Source organism: Gossypium raimondii, chromosome 6 (genome assembly GCF_025698545.1).
Source record: "Gossypium raimondii isolate GPD5lz chromosome 6, ASM2569854v1, whole genome shotgun sequence".
In the NCBI taxonomy this organism is placed as follows: Eukaryota; Viridiplantae; Streptophyta; class Magnoliopsida; order Malvales; family Malvaceae; genus Gossypium; species Gossypium raimondii.
The window spans coordinates 15,525,784-15,546,154 of NC_068570.1; the positions used below are offsets into that span (position 1 = coordinate 15,525,784).

The following is a 20,371-nucleotide window of genomic DNA, read 5'->3' on the forward strand; positions in this document are numbered from 1 at the left end:
GATGATTCAAATTTGGGTTTTTCCCTTTGGAATCCAGTTCGTTGTTGAGCCTTTATGTAATTCCTTCCCTTTCTTTTCCCATTGGTAAAAGCACATTTTCTCCACCTTTATATGCCTTTAAACCTCAGACTACTTCCATTTATAAGCACATACAGACAAGGCTTAAGAAGGAAAAAGAGGCTTTGTCTGATACTGATTATCGTTTCCAAAAATGGGTCAAATCCGTTTGGTGTGGTTCTTGTTTCTTTGCCTGTTGGGACATGAAGGGTTGGCTAAGGGTGTGTTAGGCTTGGCTTGCAACTGGGGGCTGCAATCCACGCACCCATTGCCACCTAACATAGTGGTCAGGCTCCTGAAAGACAATGGGTTCAACAAAGTGAAGCTGTTTGAAGCTGATACTGGGGCACTCAAGGCTCTTGGCAGATCTGGTATCCAAGTTATGGTTGGAATACCAAATGACATGTTGGCTTCGCTTGCCAGTGCTGTGGGAAATGCCGAGGCATGGGTGAAACAAAATGTTTCCTACTATATATCCACCCATGGAACTGATATAAGGTACACTTTCTTTTTATATGTATATTTGCGTATGTTATGTTCTTATATCTATATATAGTTAAAAGATAAACTTTGTGTGGTGTATAATTCCAACTTGCCAGGTCTGTAGCCATAGGCAATGAACCTTTCCTACACTCATACAAAGATATGTTCGTGCGTACAACATTGCCAGCCCTTGAAAACATTCAAGCAGCTCTTATCAAAGCAGGCCTAGGCAAACAGGTGAAGGTAACCATTCCACTGAACGCCGACGTCTACCAGACCGACTCCGGTCTACCCTCCGGCGGTAATTTCCGACCCGAATTGTTGGATCTAATGACAAAGATCATCAAGTTCCTACAAGAAAATGGTGGGTTTATCACCATCAACATCTACCCCTTTCTTAGTCTCCAAGCTGATCCCAGTTTCCCCAAAGAATATGCCTTCTTCAACAACACTGCTAGTCCCCTTGTGGATGGTTCCATCGTTTACACCAATGTTTACGATGCCAACTTCGATACCCTCATTTCAGCCCTCGAAAAGAATGGCTTTGGACGTATGCCTATCGTCGTTGGAGAAGTTGGGTGGCCAACTGATGGTGATCCTAATGGAAATATAGACAATGCTAAAAGGTTCAACCAAGCACTTATAAGCCGTATAATCCAAGGCCAAGGTAGCCCAAAACGCCGTACCCCGCCTGATGTCTACATCTTTTCTCTCCTCGATGAAGACCATAAGAGCACTTTGCCTGGCAACTTTGAGAGGCATTGGGGTATCTTCAAATACGACGGCAGCGTCAAATATCCATTGGATATGGGCAATGGAAGAGCCCTCGTCCCAGCTAAAGGTGTCAAATATTTGGCCAAGCAATGGTGCGTAATGTCTCCTTCGGCTAGCTCGTCAGACCCCAATACGTTGGCACAAAGCGTTACCTACGCATGCGAGAACGCGGATTGCACCAGTCTGGGGTATGGATCCTCGTGTGGTAATCTGGATGCCCAAAGCAACGCTTCGTATGCGTTTAATTCGTATTTCCAGACCATGAACCAAAGCAAAGAAGCATGTTCTTTTAATAACTTGGCTACCATTACAAACGTTGATCCTTCTAAGCCACCTTGTCGTTTCGAGATCATGATCGACACCCGAAAACAGAAAGCAGCTCGTACCCCTTTCAAGTCTTCGGCTTCAAAAATGGAAGGCATATTTGCAGCTTTGGTTGTGGTGTTGGGTTTAGTTATTTGTGGTGTTCATTGATTTGAGTTCTTAATTTGCCTTTGCTGCAGTCACCCAGGCAACCATCTCTTCCATTTTCTGAGGTTAAATTTACTAATTTATTTTTAGACCCCATTGTAAATTTAATTATTCAATCAAAACATTCCTTGTTTGCAGATTAAGATATAAATCCTCGCTATGATATCTCTCTCCTCAATTGTAATATATTAAAAACTTCACATTCAGCGCTATATTGAAGGTGATAATTATGGTCTCAAGGAAGGAGAGGTCAACTGAAACGTAAAACGACTCCATGGGGGGCTTCCTTCATTCTAAAATCAGGTACTTAAATAATTTAGGTCCGAGGCCCAATGTTGGCCTTGCACAAAACCAAAGCGCCCACCTTCAACAACTGGACCAAGAAGCGAAGGGCACTGCCACAATACGCAATTTTCCATTCAGTCTAAACTAACCATAAATCAATGATTAAACTAATTTAATATTTAAACTTCAAAACGTTAAAATTAGGTGTTTATAGTATTAATAAGTCCTTATTTTAATATAAACATTAAATACATACGAATCAAATTATTTATGGTATGGATAATTTAAATCCAATGTGTTCCGATAAAAATTATGAGGATTAAATTTTTTAATACATCAATAATTTAATAATTAAACTAGTTGAAGGCTTATTGATAAAATGACGATACGTTGAGTACCAAATTAAAATTTAAGCATCATATAAAGGTGTACGATGGAATTAACCCTTTATATGAAAGTAATGGATAGAAAATGCGGAACGTGATGAAGATAAGCAATTGGAGTGGCTGAGCCAGCGGCGCGCCTATCAGGTTCTCGGCTGCACCGCACAGCAACACACGTGTTTTTTCATTTGTATAAAATATTGTTGTCCCAGGTATGATATAGTCATCAGCAGCAGAGCTTCTGCCGACCCGGTCCTGATTCAAATGGGTTAAAATCTTTGAAACTCATTATTTAGAATATTAGTTTTAAAAATCCAATTAGATCTGATTTAAAAAAGAAAAAAACAGAAATTCGGCGGTCCCAAAGTCACCCATCTCCTCTCATTTTCGGCATTTTCTTTAATTGGTTTTAAGAAAAGCAGAGACGAGGTTCCAAAATTTGTAATTCATTTACCTATTATTATAAGTAAACATCATTTTATGAAATCCCTCAGATTCTCCTAATTTCTAGATATCCTTCAATAAATCCCTTCTTCTTTTAACAATTTTCAATTATAAATAGTTCACTATCGCCGCGCTTTTCTTTTACTCCCTTTCTCCCTCCCCCATTTTCCCTAATCAATTCAAACACTAGTCTCTCTCTTTTTTCTTTCATTAATTACTCGATTTATTTAACCATTTCTTTTTCTTTTCTTTTCTTTTTGCTGCAAAAATCATTGTTATTGTTTGCATTTTCTGGGGGGAAGCTGGAATGTGAAGACCTTCGTTATGTTACAGAAGCAAAGCAGCAGTGTTCGTTTCTTCTTCAATCAAATCTCTAACCGTAACCGTAAGGGAAACGATATTTTCATGGCGTTTTTGGCCCGTAACGACCCCTTTTTTTCCAGGCACCTTCACACGTCGCCCAAAGACCAGCGCCGTTGCTTCCAGTTCTTGGGCAAACTCGTGCCGCTCGAAAATTACAATGTCAGCCGCTGCGGCAGCGGCGGCGGTTTCAAGTTTAATAAAGCGGCCTCTAGCTTAAATTTGACTGTCAAAAGTTGTCTCAATGATTCGCCGAGAAAGTGGGATCAGAAAGCACTCGCCTTCGCTTCCCAATTGGCGCGCGAATTAGAAATCTCTAAACATGATGAACCCCAGAAAAGGGCGAATACGGTGGCTGATTCTCGTGGCTTGTCTCAAAGAGGGACTCTTGATTTTCCCGACAAGCCGTTGCCTGAGAAAATCGTGGTTGCTGTCGATGTCGATGAAGGTACAATTTTTTTTCCTACCCAGCTCTTTTTTTATGAGAAGAAAATATGTATTATCTAACGCAATGATTGCTTTTTCTTATTTTATGGTATAAGCAGTACTGGGAAACTTTGTGTCGGCTTTGAATAGATTTATAGCGGATCGTTATTCGTTAAATCATTCAGTTTCCGAGTACCATGTTTACGAGTTTTTCAGGGTAAGATTTCTTTTTCATGACTTGTTTATTCATTGTTGGGAATAGTAGTAGAATGAAGTCAAGATTCGAGAATATTTGGCATTCTTTTGGTACTATAAGTCAATCAATGTTGAGTTTTAATTAAGTGGAAAAGATGATGAGCCATAATTATGTGAGTGGGCGAAGACCCACAGAAGAAACAAAGAAAAAAATGGCTCTTCACTGAGTACAGCAAAGCTGGCGAGGTTAAGGGAAGGGGGAAAAAGTCTCATTTTTATGCCAGGAATATCTTTATATGATTGTTGTAGAATTAGCTAAGGCTTCACGGGGTTTTTAGCTGTGAAGTTGTGTCTTTTGTGCTACCATTTTGTGTGAATAGTTTCTACTAGAATGCTGCTAGCCATTTGCACTTTAAGTTATGTCAGTAATGGTCTCATTCAGTAAATTATTGTGAAATGAATTTGCTTCCATGTTTAAGTTGCAGTAACATGCTTGATGGTTTACTCTGCGGTTTGGGACTTGGGGTCTTCCAGTTTAGTAGTTTTACTTTTGTCATTGTATTTTCTACTAGGTAGTCAGATACTGCATCAATGTTGGTTACTTTTCTTAGTAAGTGTTCTAATGCATATTTTATTTTTGTTACAGATATGGAACTGTTCTCGCGATGAAGGTATCACTAGACATACTGATTGATTCCTCTGTGGATGTATATATATATATTAAATTAATGTCACAAAAGGCATCCAGTAAGATGCTGCTACTGCTATTTTGAATTTCATCATATTCTTTGTATAAATTGCACTGACTTTAGCTTTTTTATGCATGAAAGGTAAAGGTTGTCAACCTAGGTGTAGTCTTTTTGTGGGTTTCTGTTGTTTTCTGAAATTCCTACTTTAAAAAAATAGAGTAATAGAATCCTTATTAGGAAGTGATTTGAGGAATTTCTTTTTTCATCATAATAAAGGAGAAGTATCAGATTAAGTTAAATTTGTATCAATAGTAACTTTTTGCAAACTTGCTGAGGTTTCTACATTTTGCATATGTTCTTATTGTTTAATAAAATGTTGAATGTTTTGATATTCTTTCTGAAAAAACTTTCAACTCTTTGGCTAAGGATTACTTCAAAACATACCCTGTTTTGTTGTTTTGGCAGCTGATATCCGTGTCCATGAGTTCTTCAAGACACCATACTTCAAGAATGGTATCCATCCACTCCCAGGCGCTCAGAGGGCGCTTCACAAGTTATCTAGATTCTGTAACCTTTCCGTTGTAACGTATGTATGCATACTATTCTTACTTAATGATGCCTTTGTTTCTGATCTGTTCACTTAAGCAGTTCTTTCATAATTGTTTGAGTAGGTCTCGGCAGAATGTGATCAAGGACCATACAATAGAGTGGTTAGAGAAGCATTATCCCGGACTTTTTCATGAGATTCACTTTGGCAATCATTTTGCTCTTGATGGTGAATCTAGACCCAAGTCAGAGATATGCCGGTATGCTCATCAGGCCTTGTTAACCCATAACATTGCTTTTGGATGATTTTAGTAGCAGCTCCATTTTCATCCGTGAATTCCTTTAATGATTTCAAGTGCAATTGTTTGTTTATTATGAATGATGCAAGTAACCAGCATCTTTTCATGGTAGTTGTCTTGCCGAGGTTATTAATTCCTTGGAGAAGTTATTTCTGACAAACCTTTGGTTGCTATGTTGATTTCTCTTGCAGGTTGTTAGGAGCCAAGATCCTAATCGATGATAACCCTAGATATGCTATTGAGTGTGCTCAAGTTGGAATCAGGGTTCTGCTTTTTGACTACGAGAATTCTTATCCTTGGTGTAAGACGCAATCAATTGATGAACATCCTTTGGTGACTAAAGTGCATAGCTGGGAAGAAGTGGAACAACAAATAGCGTCTTGGATCATTAGTTCTACTATCCTTTAATATGGTCTTTATGGTCAGACTCCTACTTCACAGTTTTGTTAACTGTTTCTCATACTCAAAAATATTTGATAGTCCCGAAAAATTTGAGCTTGTTATTGTTCAGGGCAAATCAGCCATCTCCCAAAATTGGGGACATGGTTGTATTGACAGAAACTGGAAGGAATGTGAGTGGAATAATGCATTAATGTAATTAGTAATTCCGTAGAGTACGGAGGGTTCCACTGAAGAAGGAAAGTTTTCTTTTTAGCTATCCTTTTGTCCAGTTTTAGGGGGAAAAAACATTAGTGAGATCCAAATTGGGTGAAGTGACGTATCATTGAGTTGCTCAACTGGCTATAATATCCAAATTCAAGGTTCTTTTCCAATTGTAGTATCAAGTTTTGTATTTTTTTTCCTTTACTTGCAAGGGTTCTTTTGTTTATTAATAATGATGACATGCAAAGCCTATGTGAAGGAGTAGATCATTAGCATCTGCAGTGAATCCACCTGACAGGTAGCCGTGCATTACAATTTACAAATAAACTCTTTCCATCAATGGCATTCAAATAGTGTTTATATATTCATTTATTAAATAACATCTGTTGTTTACATGCCCCTCGAAATAAACTATATATGCATTTTTACGTATTGGAGTACGCACATTATATACTTACATAAGCACTTTATGCTTTGAGATGTCTGGTTGAATCATAGATATCTTGAGAAATGGTGGTCACTCAGTTTTCTCCATCAGTTTGATACCATAGTCTTGAACAATTTCCAAAGCTGCCACGGTCAATACTATTGATGGTTAAAAATCTCTAAATTAATGGAATAAAGCTGGGTATGGAGAAAATTACCTGGTAGATAAACTTCAGGAACAATAGGCCTCAATACACCTCTTGTTTTGATCTTGTTTACAATTAAAAGCTGAAACCATCAAAATTACAATAAATTAATTTCAAAGCATTTTCAATTATAAAGAGTTTGATGCAGAAGAAGAGAAATGTTGTTAAAGTGTACCAGAGCTCCAACTGCTACTGGAACGCCAACAGTAAGGGCCATAGCAGATATCACTTTTCCATTCTTAGCCTTCCCGAATTCCAGTAAAGTCGCGGTATGGCGCTCGGTCTGTTTGCTATCAGGGAAATCTACTTCCACTTCATGGTGTAACAAAACCATATCCTGAGGATCAAATCAAACAGCTTGTGAAAAAATTCATCCAACTTTTTTCTCATTAAATTATGAGTAATTTATATATACCTGTTCTGTGTTAGAGTATGTTAGCCTTTCTTCCATTCGATGACATGTTACGGCAAATGCGCTTTGGCACGAAACCGGGATTCCTGTCTGTTCGTTTAGTCCCAAAAACCTGAAAAAGATGAAGAGTGTTATGGTTTGCAACTTTTGATTGCTATGTCAAAAGAATACATAATTGATACTAGAATGTAAACTGGGCTTACACAATCGTTTTGGCAGCCTTTACAGCAACTCCTCGCTCCTTGCAATGTCCAAGTTCCAGGATCCTTTCGGCTATCTTTTTTTCCCCAACTACAACTTCATTCATGTCTTTAGTATCAATTTTCAGAAGCTCACAAAGGAAATTTCTAAATGTTGGTCGACCTTCATGTTTGAGAAGTGGATGAGTTTCAGCATTGAATATACCAATTCTTACAAGTGTGGCCATTATCTCACTAAAACCTGGAAAAAAATATAAAGATGTTAATATAAATTCAAATTTCTAGCATTGAAGCTTAAACAGAATTAGGAGTAGCAAAACTCAAGAGGGGAATCCCATGCCTTCATAGCGGAGAGTTCCACGGAATATTGTGGATGCTTCATGTCCGATCCCATACAGATCCCCATAAGTTAACGAGTTACGATTAGGAAGGCACTCCAATGCAAAAGCTGGAAGATCAGGTATCCGAAATCTCCCAGCCGAATCATAGAGGTCATCCCCTGAAAACATGATCGATTAAGTGAAACAATAAAAGGTAAATCCATAAATTTGTAGCCATTACATGACACTAATATACAGACACAAGTCTTTAACTAATTAAGGATCATAAATATGTAACTATAATAAAGGGTGATTAATATACATGTTTATAGTAAAACAAGTTGACTTGGATACATAAATTGTTTTTCTTTGACTTGTTAAAGAAGTTGACAGTTTACCATTTACATGTACTGTTTCACCCTGAGATTTGTACGTGGCAGGATTTCGTCCTGCTCGAATAGCTCCTGCAGGATTCCAACTGAAAAATCAAGAGTAACATTTGTGAGTTATAACTATGGTGCTCAAACATTCAACTTCCATTCATTTATAAGAGTAATATCATCAGGGAAACAATTAGTTGGCCTTCTAACTCCAAAACCAAGCAAAAAAAACAAAACAATGTGTGCTTCAGTTAGACCATGTAGTTTAAAATAGAGTTTAACAGCCTATCTTAACACAATTCTACTTGTTCAGCATTAGAAGATAATTCAATGGACCTGAATTTATATGCCAACGGATTATTTGCAGCTGCTGGAGATGGGATCCCTCCACAATAGGAAGTGAAAGACTTTATTTTGCCCTTTTTGAGATGCGCTTGGTTTATCATCTTCATTGCCATCATATGATCTGAAAAGCAGAAACAACATATTTAATCCATAATTATGTTCTTTATGTATAGGATAATCATATCTCCTTATCCATGTTAAAAAATGCGTCCAACATGGGTTCTTCAAGAAACCAGAAGAGTCTGAGTAACATGCTTTATTACAGAAGCCAATGACATGAGCAAGCTTTAAGAAATACAGGCACTACAAAGCAAAACTAGATTTACCTATTCCAGGGTCCAAACCCATTTCACCAAGAATTGTAATGCCAGCATTCTTGGCCTTTTCATCCATCATTGACATGGAGTCATCGACATAGCTTGCTGTGACAAGATGTTTTTTAAGCTGCATAAAGTGATATTAATACAATAATTTTAGCTATGATCACTGAAGAAGCATATTCACGGTAACAACTCAAACATTTGATTATTACTTTCATCTATTGAATCATTTTTAATTGCTCGCACAACATAAGTTTGAATCATTTCGTTATCCACTGCAACAGGGTATGTTAGAAAGCTAGCATCAGTTTTCAAGGTACTTATTCAGTAAATACAGTGTTTCAGAAGTTATCACTATGCTGAATTGTGTACGAGAAAGTACCTCGACGCACACGTCTGCTATGGCAACATGGCAACTAGCAGGCAACAAACTGATAACGATCTCAACCTGTTAATGGCACAGAAGAAAAGCATATATGATAATGTAAGACCCTGATCTAAGCCTTGAAACAATAATGCACACTAAGCAAAAGGCTTACCTATAAAAGTAACAAGAAGCTACCGAATCAATCATTTCAAATCATTTCGTTCATATATATATCATTTGATACAAATTGCTTCGTGGACCATTGCAGTATGTAGTTACTACTATTAGTTATTACATCTAACCTGCGAAATATACTGATGGAGAGCTCTATGATCAGTGACATCAAGCTCAACTGCCGTTGTATTCGGAATACCTTGAATTATCTGCCATCAGATCCATCATTATCGGAACATAAACTGAGATTTCTAAGCTTATGTTACTCGGACTTGAGAGTAACACGAGTATGATACTCGGACATGAACATTTCAATAAAAATGAAAAGTCCGAGCTGTTACCTCTTCTGCATCCTTAAGGTATAGAGATGCAACAATAACATGAACATCCATCTGCTCTTCGGAATCATTTTGGAGGCAACTTTTATACCATTGGCAAGAAGAAGCGGTTCCTATTGAGGCTAACAGCTCGCAAGCCGGTTGACAAACACGGCCGGCGCCGAGTATAAGCACCGACTTCTTCCTTTTGGGGTCGGATTCGGAGTCTTTCTTCATCCCAGTCTCCTGGAGCTTACCAACTTTGAGGGAAATCTTATTCAGTTGTTGACTTGGGGTTCCATGATTTTCAGTTGGATTAGCTATAGATGTCAATGAATCAATGATCTGATTCAGAACTTTCCCATCATCTGCACCAACCTAAAAAGGAAAACCCGGCTTCTAGTAATGAATTTTAACTTGAAATAGATACGCCATAACTAGATTTAGAAACTAAATAGCTTAAAACTAGTCGCTTTCAATTTCTTGATGATTTAGGAAGAAGATAACCGGTGTATGAATTACGTAACTGGAATAATCACGCAACTGAGGAGTGAATTGATGAATATCTTTGTCCTTTTTCATGTATCAACAACCGTGTGTTTCTTGTTATTTTGTGTAATATTTTACTTTTTCTGCTATCAAGTCGGTAGTAGGGGTGTGAATGAACAGAACATTCGATTAATTATTTGTGAATTGTTCGTTTATGTTTATTTATTAAGTTAAACAAATGAGTATGAACACGAATAGAAGTGTGTTCAACTCATTTATGTTCACGAATAAACTTGTTTAAAACTTGTTTATTGACTCATTTATTTATTAATGATATTTTTTTATAAAAATTTTATTAATATATATTAATAAAATTATCTTGGTTTGTAATTTTTTATTTATAATATAATTATTAATATTTACATTTGACTATTTTATATTTAAACAATATATGTGTATGTATGTATTTATTTATTGTTTTTATTATTATTTATTAACATTATTCGTGAACATGTTCAATTATATGCTCATGAATATGTTTGTAAACATGTTCGATTAAGTTGAATGAACATGTTCATGAATATTAAACAGACGAACATGAACATAAGTTTATTCGTTCAAACTCGGTTCATTTATAGCCCTATTTAGTAACAGTCGCACTAGATTTTTTAATAAAATTAAATATAAGAATTAACTTAAATTGATTGTATTAGTATTAGACTTGAATAGTCTAGGTTATATATTTATTGAGATTAAATGGTTGTATTTATCTGATTATAAACCACGCAGTAGGTGGATAGCCTAATCACATGGCATAAATAGCCGATGCATTAATTATATATACTTACCTCAAGCTCTGAGTAGGACATGGCATCGGTACTCTGGCCTACTTGGCACTTTACCAAGTGAAAGGAACCACCAGCTGCTTCTATTATATCCAATGCCTCATTTATTAGGAACTGATCAAATAAGTGCCCACTCAGTGATACCTGTCCATCATTAATTACAATAGGGTCTGATGGTTAAATTTGGTTTCGCTCCTTCTACTTGATCAAATTTCGGATTTCATCCCCGCATTTTATTTTGATATTTAATTAGTCGAGAGCCATAATGTGATGGATTTAGATACTTACCAATACACTGTATTTCTTTTTGTTATTGATGTGTCCATTAGTATGATTATCTGATATATCTCTGCAATAAAAGATAAATTCAGTTATGAAAGTATGGATGGATCAAATTTGGTTTTGATGTCCCAAGATTGGATTAAAATGCTTACAGTGTGTCAGACTTTCTCATACGAGGGATATATTCATATAAGGTAGTAAGTGTTCCCCCATGGACTATACAAGCTCTGGTGAGGTGTGCAGGCAACTTTGTGAAGTCTGCTGTAGAAGCTAAACTCCCAACGAACTGCGATAGAATGTCTCCAAAGTGTTGAGATGCCTTGAAACAGTTAAGAATGGCATGTTAATGAACATAAGCTGCATAATTATTAACCTAAAAACTTGTTCATTCTACGGGTCAAAGAAAAAAAAAGCCATAAGGTTAAGAATAAACTTCAATGGAAACACCATGGAAGGGAAATATGAATTGCACCTCTTTTGCAAACTCAGTTGGGAGAATATCAACGGCTGAACATATTATGCCATTACCATCCATGTCATTATGGTACGAATCGGTCAATGGCTCATATCTGAAAAGCATGATTGACCATATAAGAGTATTTCAAATATCATAGTAGATTTAGTATGATTTGAAATGCAATCCACGATATATATGCATTTGGATTAGGATTTGACACCAATGGTAAAGTTTGAGCTTCAAAATCAACTCCATCATTAAGTGTGAACTAGGAATCATTAAGCCTCCACTTCCACGGTACTGTGTTTTATGCTATTGGGGTAGGATAAAGACAGATTCCTGGCCATGCTTTCAATTTCATTTTTTATGGAACTTCAAAAATGGGATTGCTTTTAGTGTTTCAGTAGCCTAAAAAACAAGGCATTTTGAGGATCAAAGCAGCATTAGAATACCTGAAGAAAGGCGAGTCTATTGATGTGGTTTGATTAACAAACTCAACTGAGCCCCCTATGTCACATGTTATATCAGAGATCCCAACAAGTGGACATCCTTTCTTGTTTAGTTCTTGAATCTGCTTGGTACTCAATAATCTAGGAAATCTTCTCTCCCAGTACATGCAATTCACTGTCACAAACCGCATTTCAGTGATTTATAAGCAATGAAATCTTTACAAAGTGAAAAACAAACCTACCAATTACTGATGCATATGGGGCTATTTTTTCATGGAAAATGGGGTTGTAATGTTCTGGATGTGCATAATAATCTGCCTGGAATTTGAAAAGAAAAGAGAAAAGGAATACCAAAGATCAGTCTTTCAGTCGGAACCGAAAATGAAGAAGAAAAAACAACCAGAAGTAGAGAGAATGAATTACTTTATCAAATGTTTTTGAAGGATCTTTGTGTGAGACCATGTCGCGACTAGTCACGATACAACCATAAACTTGAAAGACCCTCTTCGATGTAACATTCCTTCCCTGAGAATGGTTTAAAAACTTTGATGAGAGCAGCATCAGAAGTGGGGGAAATTGATTGGGTAGATGCCACTATATGCATAAAAAAGGAGTACTGAAATTGGAAACTGACCTTTCCAAAGAGTTCTGGAAGTCTGATTGGTTCAACAAAAACATGAGGAAGTAGTTTAAATATCTCTTGAGCACCAACAGAAACTGCAAAGCAAAACATTGGTATTAGGCAAGTTTATACATTAAGTAATCTAATAACATCAAATGAATGCAAACTCTGTAGCAGCACAACAGACATGTATTCTGATGGAAGATCACATAATTGAATGTTGTAAGAAGTTCCAGTACCATTTCCGGAACCCGTGAATACGAAGACTACAGGACATATCCCTGAAGGCAGTCCCTGAGAAGCTATCTCTTCACCCACGGTGATCACTGCAGCCTTTGCAGCAGCCAAGGAAGGATACATATATGATGCACCCAGAGACAGGAATGGTGTTGAATATCCCAGACTCAAATACCCTGAAATCTGATGACAATTCAGCATCTTCACATAGACAAAGGTATGCAAATGATAAAATCTCCAAAATTTTTAAAGGATTAAAGAGTCATATAGCATACGCTGTCCCAATCCGCGTAAGAAATCGATCATTCCTGCTCTGCCAGCATATTTGCCAAATGCAAGTAACCTTTTACCATTGTCCCCAACAATAAGCTCATAGTCATACAACGATACCCTCTCCGCGAGGATCTACATGCATGCCATAGACAAAGTCATACAATAAGTTCATAGTGTCATACAAAGATACAACAAAAGAAGCTTACCTTATCTAACAATGGCATATTCTCCTTCTGAGCTTTGTGAGTATGTGAGAAGAAGGCATAAGCTCTATTAGGAAGAATCATGTCTAACTGCAATAAAGCACAACCAGTTAGGCCATAAAAGATTGTAAAATGTAAACAATAGGGAATGGTGAACCTTTAGCACCTTTGGTTGCTTGATACCCAAAATAAGACCACATTCTGATAAGTCATCTGAAATGTGACAACCAACATCCTCGTAGAGCGAATCGTGATGGATGCGCTTCGTCGATGGCTGCACTATTATACGAGCTATACCTGTTTTCTCCCTCCCACTGTGTAAAAGTCGAGCACAATGTGATGGGGTGAGAGGAACCCTTCTTTCCCATTTATTTGATGACTCGGAAAGAATCCCAACAACTCCATTTCCAAGCATCTTGAACCTTCACCAGAGAAAACAAAAGAGAAAAAATGAACAACTAGGACTATTACAGGCTTCTTTAGAATGGTATTGAACAAAAAATACTAATCAAAGTATGTTTCTTACAGAGGATCCCATAATAAAATAGAAAACAAATTAAGTATGAAACAAATTGCTGCAGAACAATTATACCTCAATGAGATATTTAAATACCGCTGACAGTTTTTTTTTATTAGGACCATTTCTCATTCAATCGAACAAATTAAGTGTGATTTTGAAGTTATATAAAAACAAGTTGAGGAAAGATTCAAACACGTAAGAGAGATAAACAGAGATTGAAGAAAATAAAACTTACTTGTAAATGAAGAATTAAACGATGAGATGAACCCAAATTGAAGCGGTGATCAAACAATTCTGGGAAAGAAAAAGATATATCACTGAACTGAAGAGTAGAGACTATGAACATGTATGAATTACATGTCATTAGAACAAATATTAGTCTGAAACTCAGAAATCATATTGATTGAGTTTAACAATGAAAGTAATAATAATAACGTTGAAACAGAGGAACCGCTTTACGTCGAAAGAAAGGAAAAGTTTAGTTGTGAAAATAGATGGGCGGCTGCCACCTAGCTCCCTGGAATCATAGAAGAAGAGATCGTAATACGGATTAAAGGCTTCAGAGCGGAGGAAGTTTATCAGAAAAATATAGTATAAATAAATGAATGATGATATGTTAATGCATGTATCTGGAATCCTACTCGTGAAACATGGATGGATTATCACTTCCTTTTTTGTTTTTGGGTGATGATAAGGATATGACGCTAGGGACAGAGAAGTGGGTCCCACTTTTCAGTTATTACATATCTATTACTTCCAATCACGGGGGTCCACGTATATCCTAGCTCCAAATGCCTTCCCATATTAAATCATGTCTAATGTTAGGTTTCAATTTTTGCCACCTGGGACAAGTTACCCTTTCTCCACCTCATCACGTCTCCTTAAGACTTGCATTTACTAAATGAATACTCAAAGTGGAATGATACCATTTGTATAAATATTAAGGAAAGCTTCAAAAATAAATTATGATGTTGGAGTCATTCAAAATGGTACCACCACTTTTATGTGTCAAGGTTTTTTTAAAATTTTAAAAAATATTATTTTATTTAGTGGAGTTGTTTTAAATGGTTCCACTAGTGCACTGTGCTTTATTATTATTATTTAAGAAATATCGATAGATAAAAATTAACTCCCCAAAATCTACTAATTCGTCTGCCGTATTGGCACGGGGTTCTCTATTTACCGGTTTTGGCACGTTTTTCTGTCAATCTGGTTCAGGTTTCTTTCACTTTTCTTTTGTTAGTTTTCTGGGTGGTTCACATTCAATTTCTTTTCTTTGTTTCGACTGGAATAGTGTCGTGGCTGTGATGGAAGATGCATTGGAGAATTTGAAATTACTGGATGAGGAGGAGGAAGCGATCCAAGAGGATGAAGGAACCGTGAGTGTTGCTTATCAATTCTGTCTGGTGGGTCGGTGTCTAACAGATGGTGTTGTTCACTTTCCTTCACTGCGCAATACAATGACGGATCTTTGGCATCCTATAGGAGGAATTTGTATAACGGAGTTGGGGGAGAAACGGTATCATTTTCAATTTTTTCATGAGGTTGATCTTGAAAGGGTTATTGCTGGTATACCGTGGTTTTTTAATAACCATTTACTTATTCTTCAAAAAGTTCCAGTTGGGGTAAATCCAGCAATGATGGAGTTAAACCATACGGAGTTTTGGATACAAGTTCACAATTTACCTCCGGGGCTGATGAGTGCATCAATGGCAAAAAAATTTGGTGATTTTTGTGGGAAGTTTATTGAGTATGATACGTTCATTCCGACCTTAGGGCTCCAGAAATATTTGCGTGTTCGTGTTTGTTTAAATGTTACTGCCTCTTTGAAACGTAAAAAAAAAGTTCTGGTAGGGAAGTCTATGGTTGTTTATGCTCGGTTCAAATATGAGAAGTTAAGTTTATTCTGTTTTATTTGTGGAAAGTTGGGGCATAGGGAGAGCTATTGTTCTTTTCGACTAACTATTGATTCATCAAAGATAGTTTTTGGCTGGGACTTATCGTTGCGCGCGGTGGTAAGACGTCGGAACATGGTGGTGAGCAGGTGGTTACGGGCAGCAAAAATTTGGCAGGTGTCAAATTTGGTAATTCGTTAAATGCGGAGAGAGATTTAGGACTTAATTCTAAGAGGTCTGGTGGGAATTTGAATCCTAATCCTAATCTAGTTCCTTTGGGATCGGATCAAATTCAGGGAGTTGGCAAATCAATCATGGGGCGTGATGGGTGTATCGATGCTTTGACTACTGATGGGCTCGTTTATGGGCCCATGAAGTTAGTTTTGGATGAGGAAAATGATCCAATTGCGTTGTCTGATGGCAAAAAGCGACAGAGAATTGTGGAGAGTTCACGAGTTCTTATGGATGCTAATGTGGGATCAGGCTTGATAGATGTTTCGGCTAGCTTTGATGGTCAGAGCAGCTGGGGCCGATAAAAATACTAAACTGGAATGTTCGTGGTTTGGGGAGATCACGAACAGTTAAAAGGCTCAAAAATAAGTTACGAGCCATTAATCCCCGTATTTTGTTTCTTATGGAGACAAAATTAAGTTTAAAGAAAATGGAGTTGGTAAGATTAAAGTGTGGTTTTGAGAATGGTATTGATGTAGGTGTAATTGGTACAAGAGGTGGGTTATCGTTGGGATGGAAAGGAAATACATTGGTCCAGCTTAAAAGTTTTTCCTATTCTCATATTGATGTTGAAGTCCATGATAATGAATGTGGTGATATTTGGAGGCTAACAGGGTTTTATGGGAATATGGAAGAAAGGTGTAGAAGTGCTTCGTGAGACTTGCTTCGTCAATTAAACCATGATCAGATGATTCTTTGGGTGGTTTTGGGGGACTTCAATGAGATTACAAACTCTTTTGAGAAGAAGGGTGGTCGAGTCAGATCAGAGCGACAAATGAGGGACTTTCGTAGGGTTCTTGAAGACTGTAGCCTTAATGACTTAGGCTTCGTTGGCCTGTGGTTCACGTGGAAACGATGACGGTTTTTTCGATGCTTATAAGGGAACGACTGGATCATGGAGTAGCGTCATTAAATTGGGTAAACCTCTTTCCTGGGTATCGTCTAGAACATTTGAGTCATTCTTTTTTCGATCATTGCCCTCTTCTCTTAGATACTTTGGGGATGGCATGGAATAGTCAAAGCAGTCATATGAAGTCTTTTAGATTTGAGGCCAAGTGGTGTTTAGATGGTTGGTTTGAGGGAATTGTGAGAAGATGGTAGGAAGAAGAGTCTGATGGAGTATTGAATAAGTTGAAGAAGATGGGTCACCAAATGCTTAAGTGGAGCAAGGCCACTAGTAGTAAGGAGAAGAGGAATCGACTTGTTTTAGAAGACAGATTAGCTAGACTTTATAATCAAGATCCTTCTGATGAGATTCTATTGGAGATTATGGAAGTCCAATTAGGACTTAATTTGGAAACTGAGAAGGAATAGTTATTTTAGGAGCAACATGCCCATGTTAATTGGCTGAAGAATGGGGACCAAAACACTTGTTTTTTTTACAAGGTTGCTGTGCAACGACACTTTCGTGGTAGAATTTTTGAACTGGAAGATGGAGCCGGTAGGAGGACTACCTCATCTGAGAAATTTATACAGATTGCTACAGACTATTTCGATAAGCTTTTCTCTGCTTCAGAAATAGGTTCAGATGAGCATTTGTTTGACTTAGTTGAGAAAAAAAGTTACCTATAGTATCAATGAAAGGTTACTAAAACAGTTCACAGAGGAGGAAATTGTCTATGCAGTCAAGTTATTGGCGCCATTGAAGGCCCCTAGTGTGGATGGCTTTCTGGCTCTCTTTTTCCAAAGATATTGGCGTATTATTGGTCCTGAAGTTTCCCAAATTTGTTTATCCGTGTTGCATGGACATTCAGATATAGGTGATATCAATAGAACACGCATAATTTTGATTTTTAAGATTGATAAGCCGAAAACTATGTCGCATTTCAGACCTATAAGCCTGTGCAATGTTATTTACAAAATTATTGCAAAAGTCTTGGTCATATGTATGAGTGATATGTTGGGAAATTGCATTAATGAAGTTCAAGGGGCTTTTACTCCAGGAAGGCTTATTTCTGATAATGTGTTGATTGCTTATGAGATACTTCATTCTTTAAAAATGAAGAGGAGTGGCAAGAAAGTCAATTTTGCGCTTAAACTCGATATGAGTAAAGCATACGACCGTGTGGAATGGGATTTTTTGGCAGGGATGATGAAGCATTTGGGTTTTCATATGGATTGGATTGTTCTTATTACACGTTGTGTCTGCTCTGTTACATACTCTATTAGTCTTAATGGATCCAATAGTGATTGGTTTTCTCCTTCCAGAGGACTTAGGCAAGGAGATCCTCTCAGTCCTTATCTGTTTTTGATTTGTGCTGAAGGGTTTTCTCTGCTGATTCAGGATGTTAAAGATAAAAAGAAGATGTTGGGGGCGCCTATAGGTAGAGAGAAATTCTCGGTCAATCATTTGTTTTTTACTGATGATTGTACTATTTTCGGTGATGCTTCTTGTGAGGGTGCAGAGGTGGTTCGGGATGTTATCCATGAATATGAAATGGTTTCAGGACAACGAGTGAATTTTGATAAATCCCTAATATATTTTGGTAAAAATGTTGCCTCTAGCGTTCAAGAGGACATAGTCAAGTTGTTAGGAGTCCAGTTGGCCTCTAATCCCGAGAAGTACCCAGGCTTGCCTATGATGGTGGGTAGGAGGAAACAGTGGGCTTTTGCTAATTTTGTGGACCAATTTAGGAAACGGATTGAAGGGTGGAGTTTGTGCTATTTGTCAATGAAGGGCAATGAGGTATTTATAAAATCGGTACTACAGGCTACATCAATTTATGCTATGCAATGTTTTCTGTTGCCAAAGACGTTATGCCGAACACTTGAAGGTATTATCAATCGGTTCTGGTGGACGAATACTAAAACTTTGAAGGGTGTTTATTGGATTAATTAGGAAACGTTATGTAAACCGAAATGTTTGGGAGGCCTGAGGTTTAAAAATTTGTTGTTGTTTAACAAGGCCTTGTTGGCAAAGCAGGTGTGGCGCATTTTATCCCAGCCTCAGTGTCTTTTAGACAAGGTTTTAAAATCACGTTATCTTCCTTTTTATGATATTCTAACAGCAAAGGTTGGCTCTTACCCTTCTTCTACATGGAGAAGTATTTGCAGTGCTCGGGAGCTGATCGGAGATGAGATTTTGTGGCAGGTGGGAGATGGTATCCGCATCAATATTTGGAATGACCCTTGGTTACTTGGAAGGGAGAACAATAGAATTCTGGTTCAGGAAATTAGGCCTTCTTGGACGAAGGTTAATCAGCTAATTACTAATAGGAACAGTACCTGGAACAGATAGTTAATCCATAGTTTAGTGGATGATGTTACAGCAAATCGAATCTTATCTATTCCCATTTCTGCAAGTAGGCCGGATGATATGCAGGTCCGGAAGTATGAAGGTTCAGGTGAGTACACTTTCAGGAGTGGGTATCGAGTCCTCATTACATAATATTTACAAAGTAATTTATACATGTCCTCTAGTGATGAGGATTACAAAAGATTTTACAATGATTTATGGGCTTTGAATATCCCTGAGAAAATCAAAATACATATTTGGAGGACGTTTAACAGTCTGGTGCCCACTATGAAAATCTGGCAAGGAGAACCTTGTGTGAGGAGACCATGTGTCCGCTGTGTAAGGAAGGGTTGGAAAACACCGAGCATCTGTTGTGGTCTTGTGAGATTGTACAGAGTGTGTGGACTTCGTTGCAAATTCAAATCCCTTCTTTTGATGATTTCCTGGATTATAAACATCGCTTTGTCAAAACATATCTTGAAGCAGGTGGTCGTCAAAAACGGCTCATTTATATTTCTTTATGGTGGCTTTAGTTTCATAGAAATAAGTTGGTTCATGAGGGGGTTAAGTTTTCAATGCGAAATTTATTGGGGTTTATCAGGGGTTATGAACAAGATCTTGGTTTTGTACATGCAAACCTCTGTTCTGTTCCTATTTCTAGGGGTAAGGAACTATGGAGGCCTCCTGATTATGGTATTATTAAACTTAATTTTGATGCGTCTTTTATTCAGGAAAAGAAGCTTGCTACAACAGCAGTCTTAGCCAGAGATTACAGAGGGTAAATTGTAGGGGCAGATACTTATCTGTTTGAAGAAGTTAGTGATGCTTTTGTGGCAGAGGCAAGAGCTTGCGAAAGGGTTTTACTCTTTGCGCGTATGAGGAGCTTTAGGCGGCTGATTGTGGAAGGTGACTCCCTGTCAGTCATCAAAAATGTTAAGAAAAAAGAGGAAAATAGATCGGTCCTTAGGCCGATTATTCATCATATTCATCGATTGCATCTGATTTTTGATGAAGTTACTTACAATTTTGTGCCCCGTGCGGTTAATGGTGCGGTTCATGCGTTGGCGCTGGAAGGTCGGAGAAGAAGGGTGGGTGGGAACTGGGTTGATGGTGTACCGGATACTGTGAGGCTGGTGGTGGAGAAAGACTAG

The 20,371-nt window shown here is 37.5% G+C and overlaps 4 protein-coding genes across 5 annotated transcripts; 3 read left to right on the top strand and 1 right to left on the bottom strand.

Annotated features, from left to right (window-relative positions):
- The first annotated feature begins 158 nt into the window (after positions 1 to 158).
- Positions 159 to 1,936, top strand: LOC105774745 (glucan endo-1,3-beta-glucosidase 5). Its single transcript, XM_012597310.2, has 2 exons — positions 159 to 555; positions 657 to 1,936. Exons 1-2 carry the CDS (start codon positions 212 to 214, stop codon positions 1,786 to 1,788), a joined length of 1,476 nt encoding a protein of 491 aa, XP_012452764.1. The 5' UTR covers positions 159 to 211; the 3' UTR covers positions 1,789 to 1,936.
- Positions 1,937 to 2,790: 854 nt separating this feature from the next.
- On the top strand, positions 2,791 to 6,185 carry LOC105772792 (uncharacterized). Its single transcript, XM_012594246.2, has 6 exons — positions 2,791 to 3,705; positions 3,803 to 3,900; positions 4,525 to 4,549; positions 5,033 to 5,153; positions 5,239 to 5,373; positions 5,604 to 6,185. The coding sequence occupies exons 1-6, from the start codon at positions 3,222 to 3,224 to the stop codon at positions 5,818 to 5,820; spliced, it is 1,080 nt and encodes a 359-aa protein (XP_012449700.1). The 5' UTR covers positions 2,791 to 3,221; the 3' UTR covers positions 5,821 to 6,185.
- A 170-nt stretch (positions 6,186 to 6,355) lies between these two features.
- LOC105772791 (alpha-aminoadipic semialdehyde synthase) lies at positions 6,356 to 14,485 on the bottom strand. Of its 2 annotated transcripts, none has more exons than XM_012594245.2 (26): positions 14,319 to 14,485; positions 14,095 to 14,153; positions 13,506 to 13,761; positions 13,343 to 13,429; positions 13,139 to 13,268; positions 12,866 to 13,039; positions 12,639 to 12,721; positions 12,428 to 12,529; positions 12,247 to 12,322; positions 12,008 to 12,179; positions 11,571 to 11,667; positions 11,251 to 11,417; positions 11,105 to 11,165; positions 10,820 to 10,960; positions 9,507 to 9,860; positions 9,294 to 9,374; positions 9,007 to 9,072; positions 8,631 to 8,748; positions 8,296 to 8,425; positions 7,978 to 8,057; positions 7,600 to 7,758; positions 7,263 to 7,500; positions 7,063 to 7,171; positions 6,823 to 6,984; positions 6,660 to 6,729; positions 6,356 to 6,585 (listed from the first exon to the last, which is right to left on the bottom strand). In XM_012594245.2, exons 3-26 carry the CDS (start codon positions 13,752 to 13,754, stop codon positions 6,533 to 6,535), a joined length of 3,159 nt encoding a protein of 1,052 aa, XP_012449699.1. In that variant the 5' UTR covers positions 13,755 to 13,761; positions 14,095 to 14,153; positions 14,319 to 14,485; the 3' UTR covers positions 6,356 to 6,532. The 2 variants fall into 2 exon arrangements, with proteins under 2 accessions (XP_012449699.1, XP_052488967.1); XM_052633007.1 differs by lacking the exon at positions 14,319 to 14,485 and adding an exon at positions 14,295 to 14,313.
- Positions 14,486 to 17,125: 2,640 nt separating this feature from the next.
- LOC105771778 (uncharacterized) lies at positions 17,126 to 20,002 on the top strand. The gene is made up of 6 exons (XM_052631980.1): positions 17,126 to 17,260; positions 17,372 to 17,507; positions 17,590 to 18,671; positions 18,909 to 19,178; positions 19,255 to 19,329; positions 19,754 to 20,002. Exons 1-6 carry the CDS (start codon positions 17,126 to 17,128, stop codon positions 20,000 to 20,002), a joined length of 1,947 nt encoding a protein of 648 aa, XP_052487940.1.
- Positions 20,003 to 20,371: the final 369 nt, after the last annotated feature.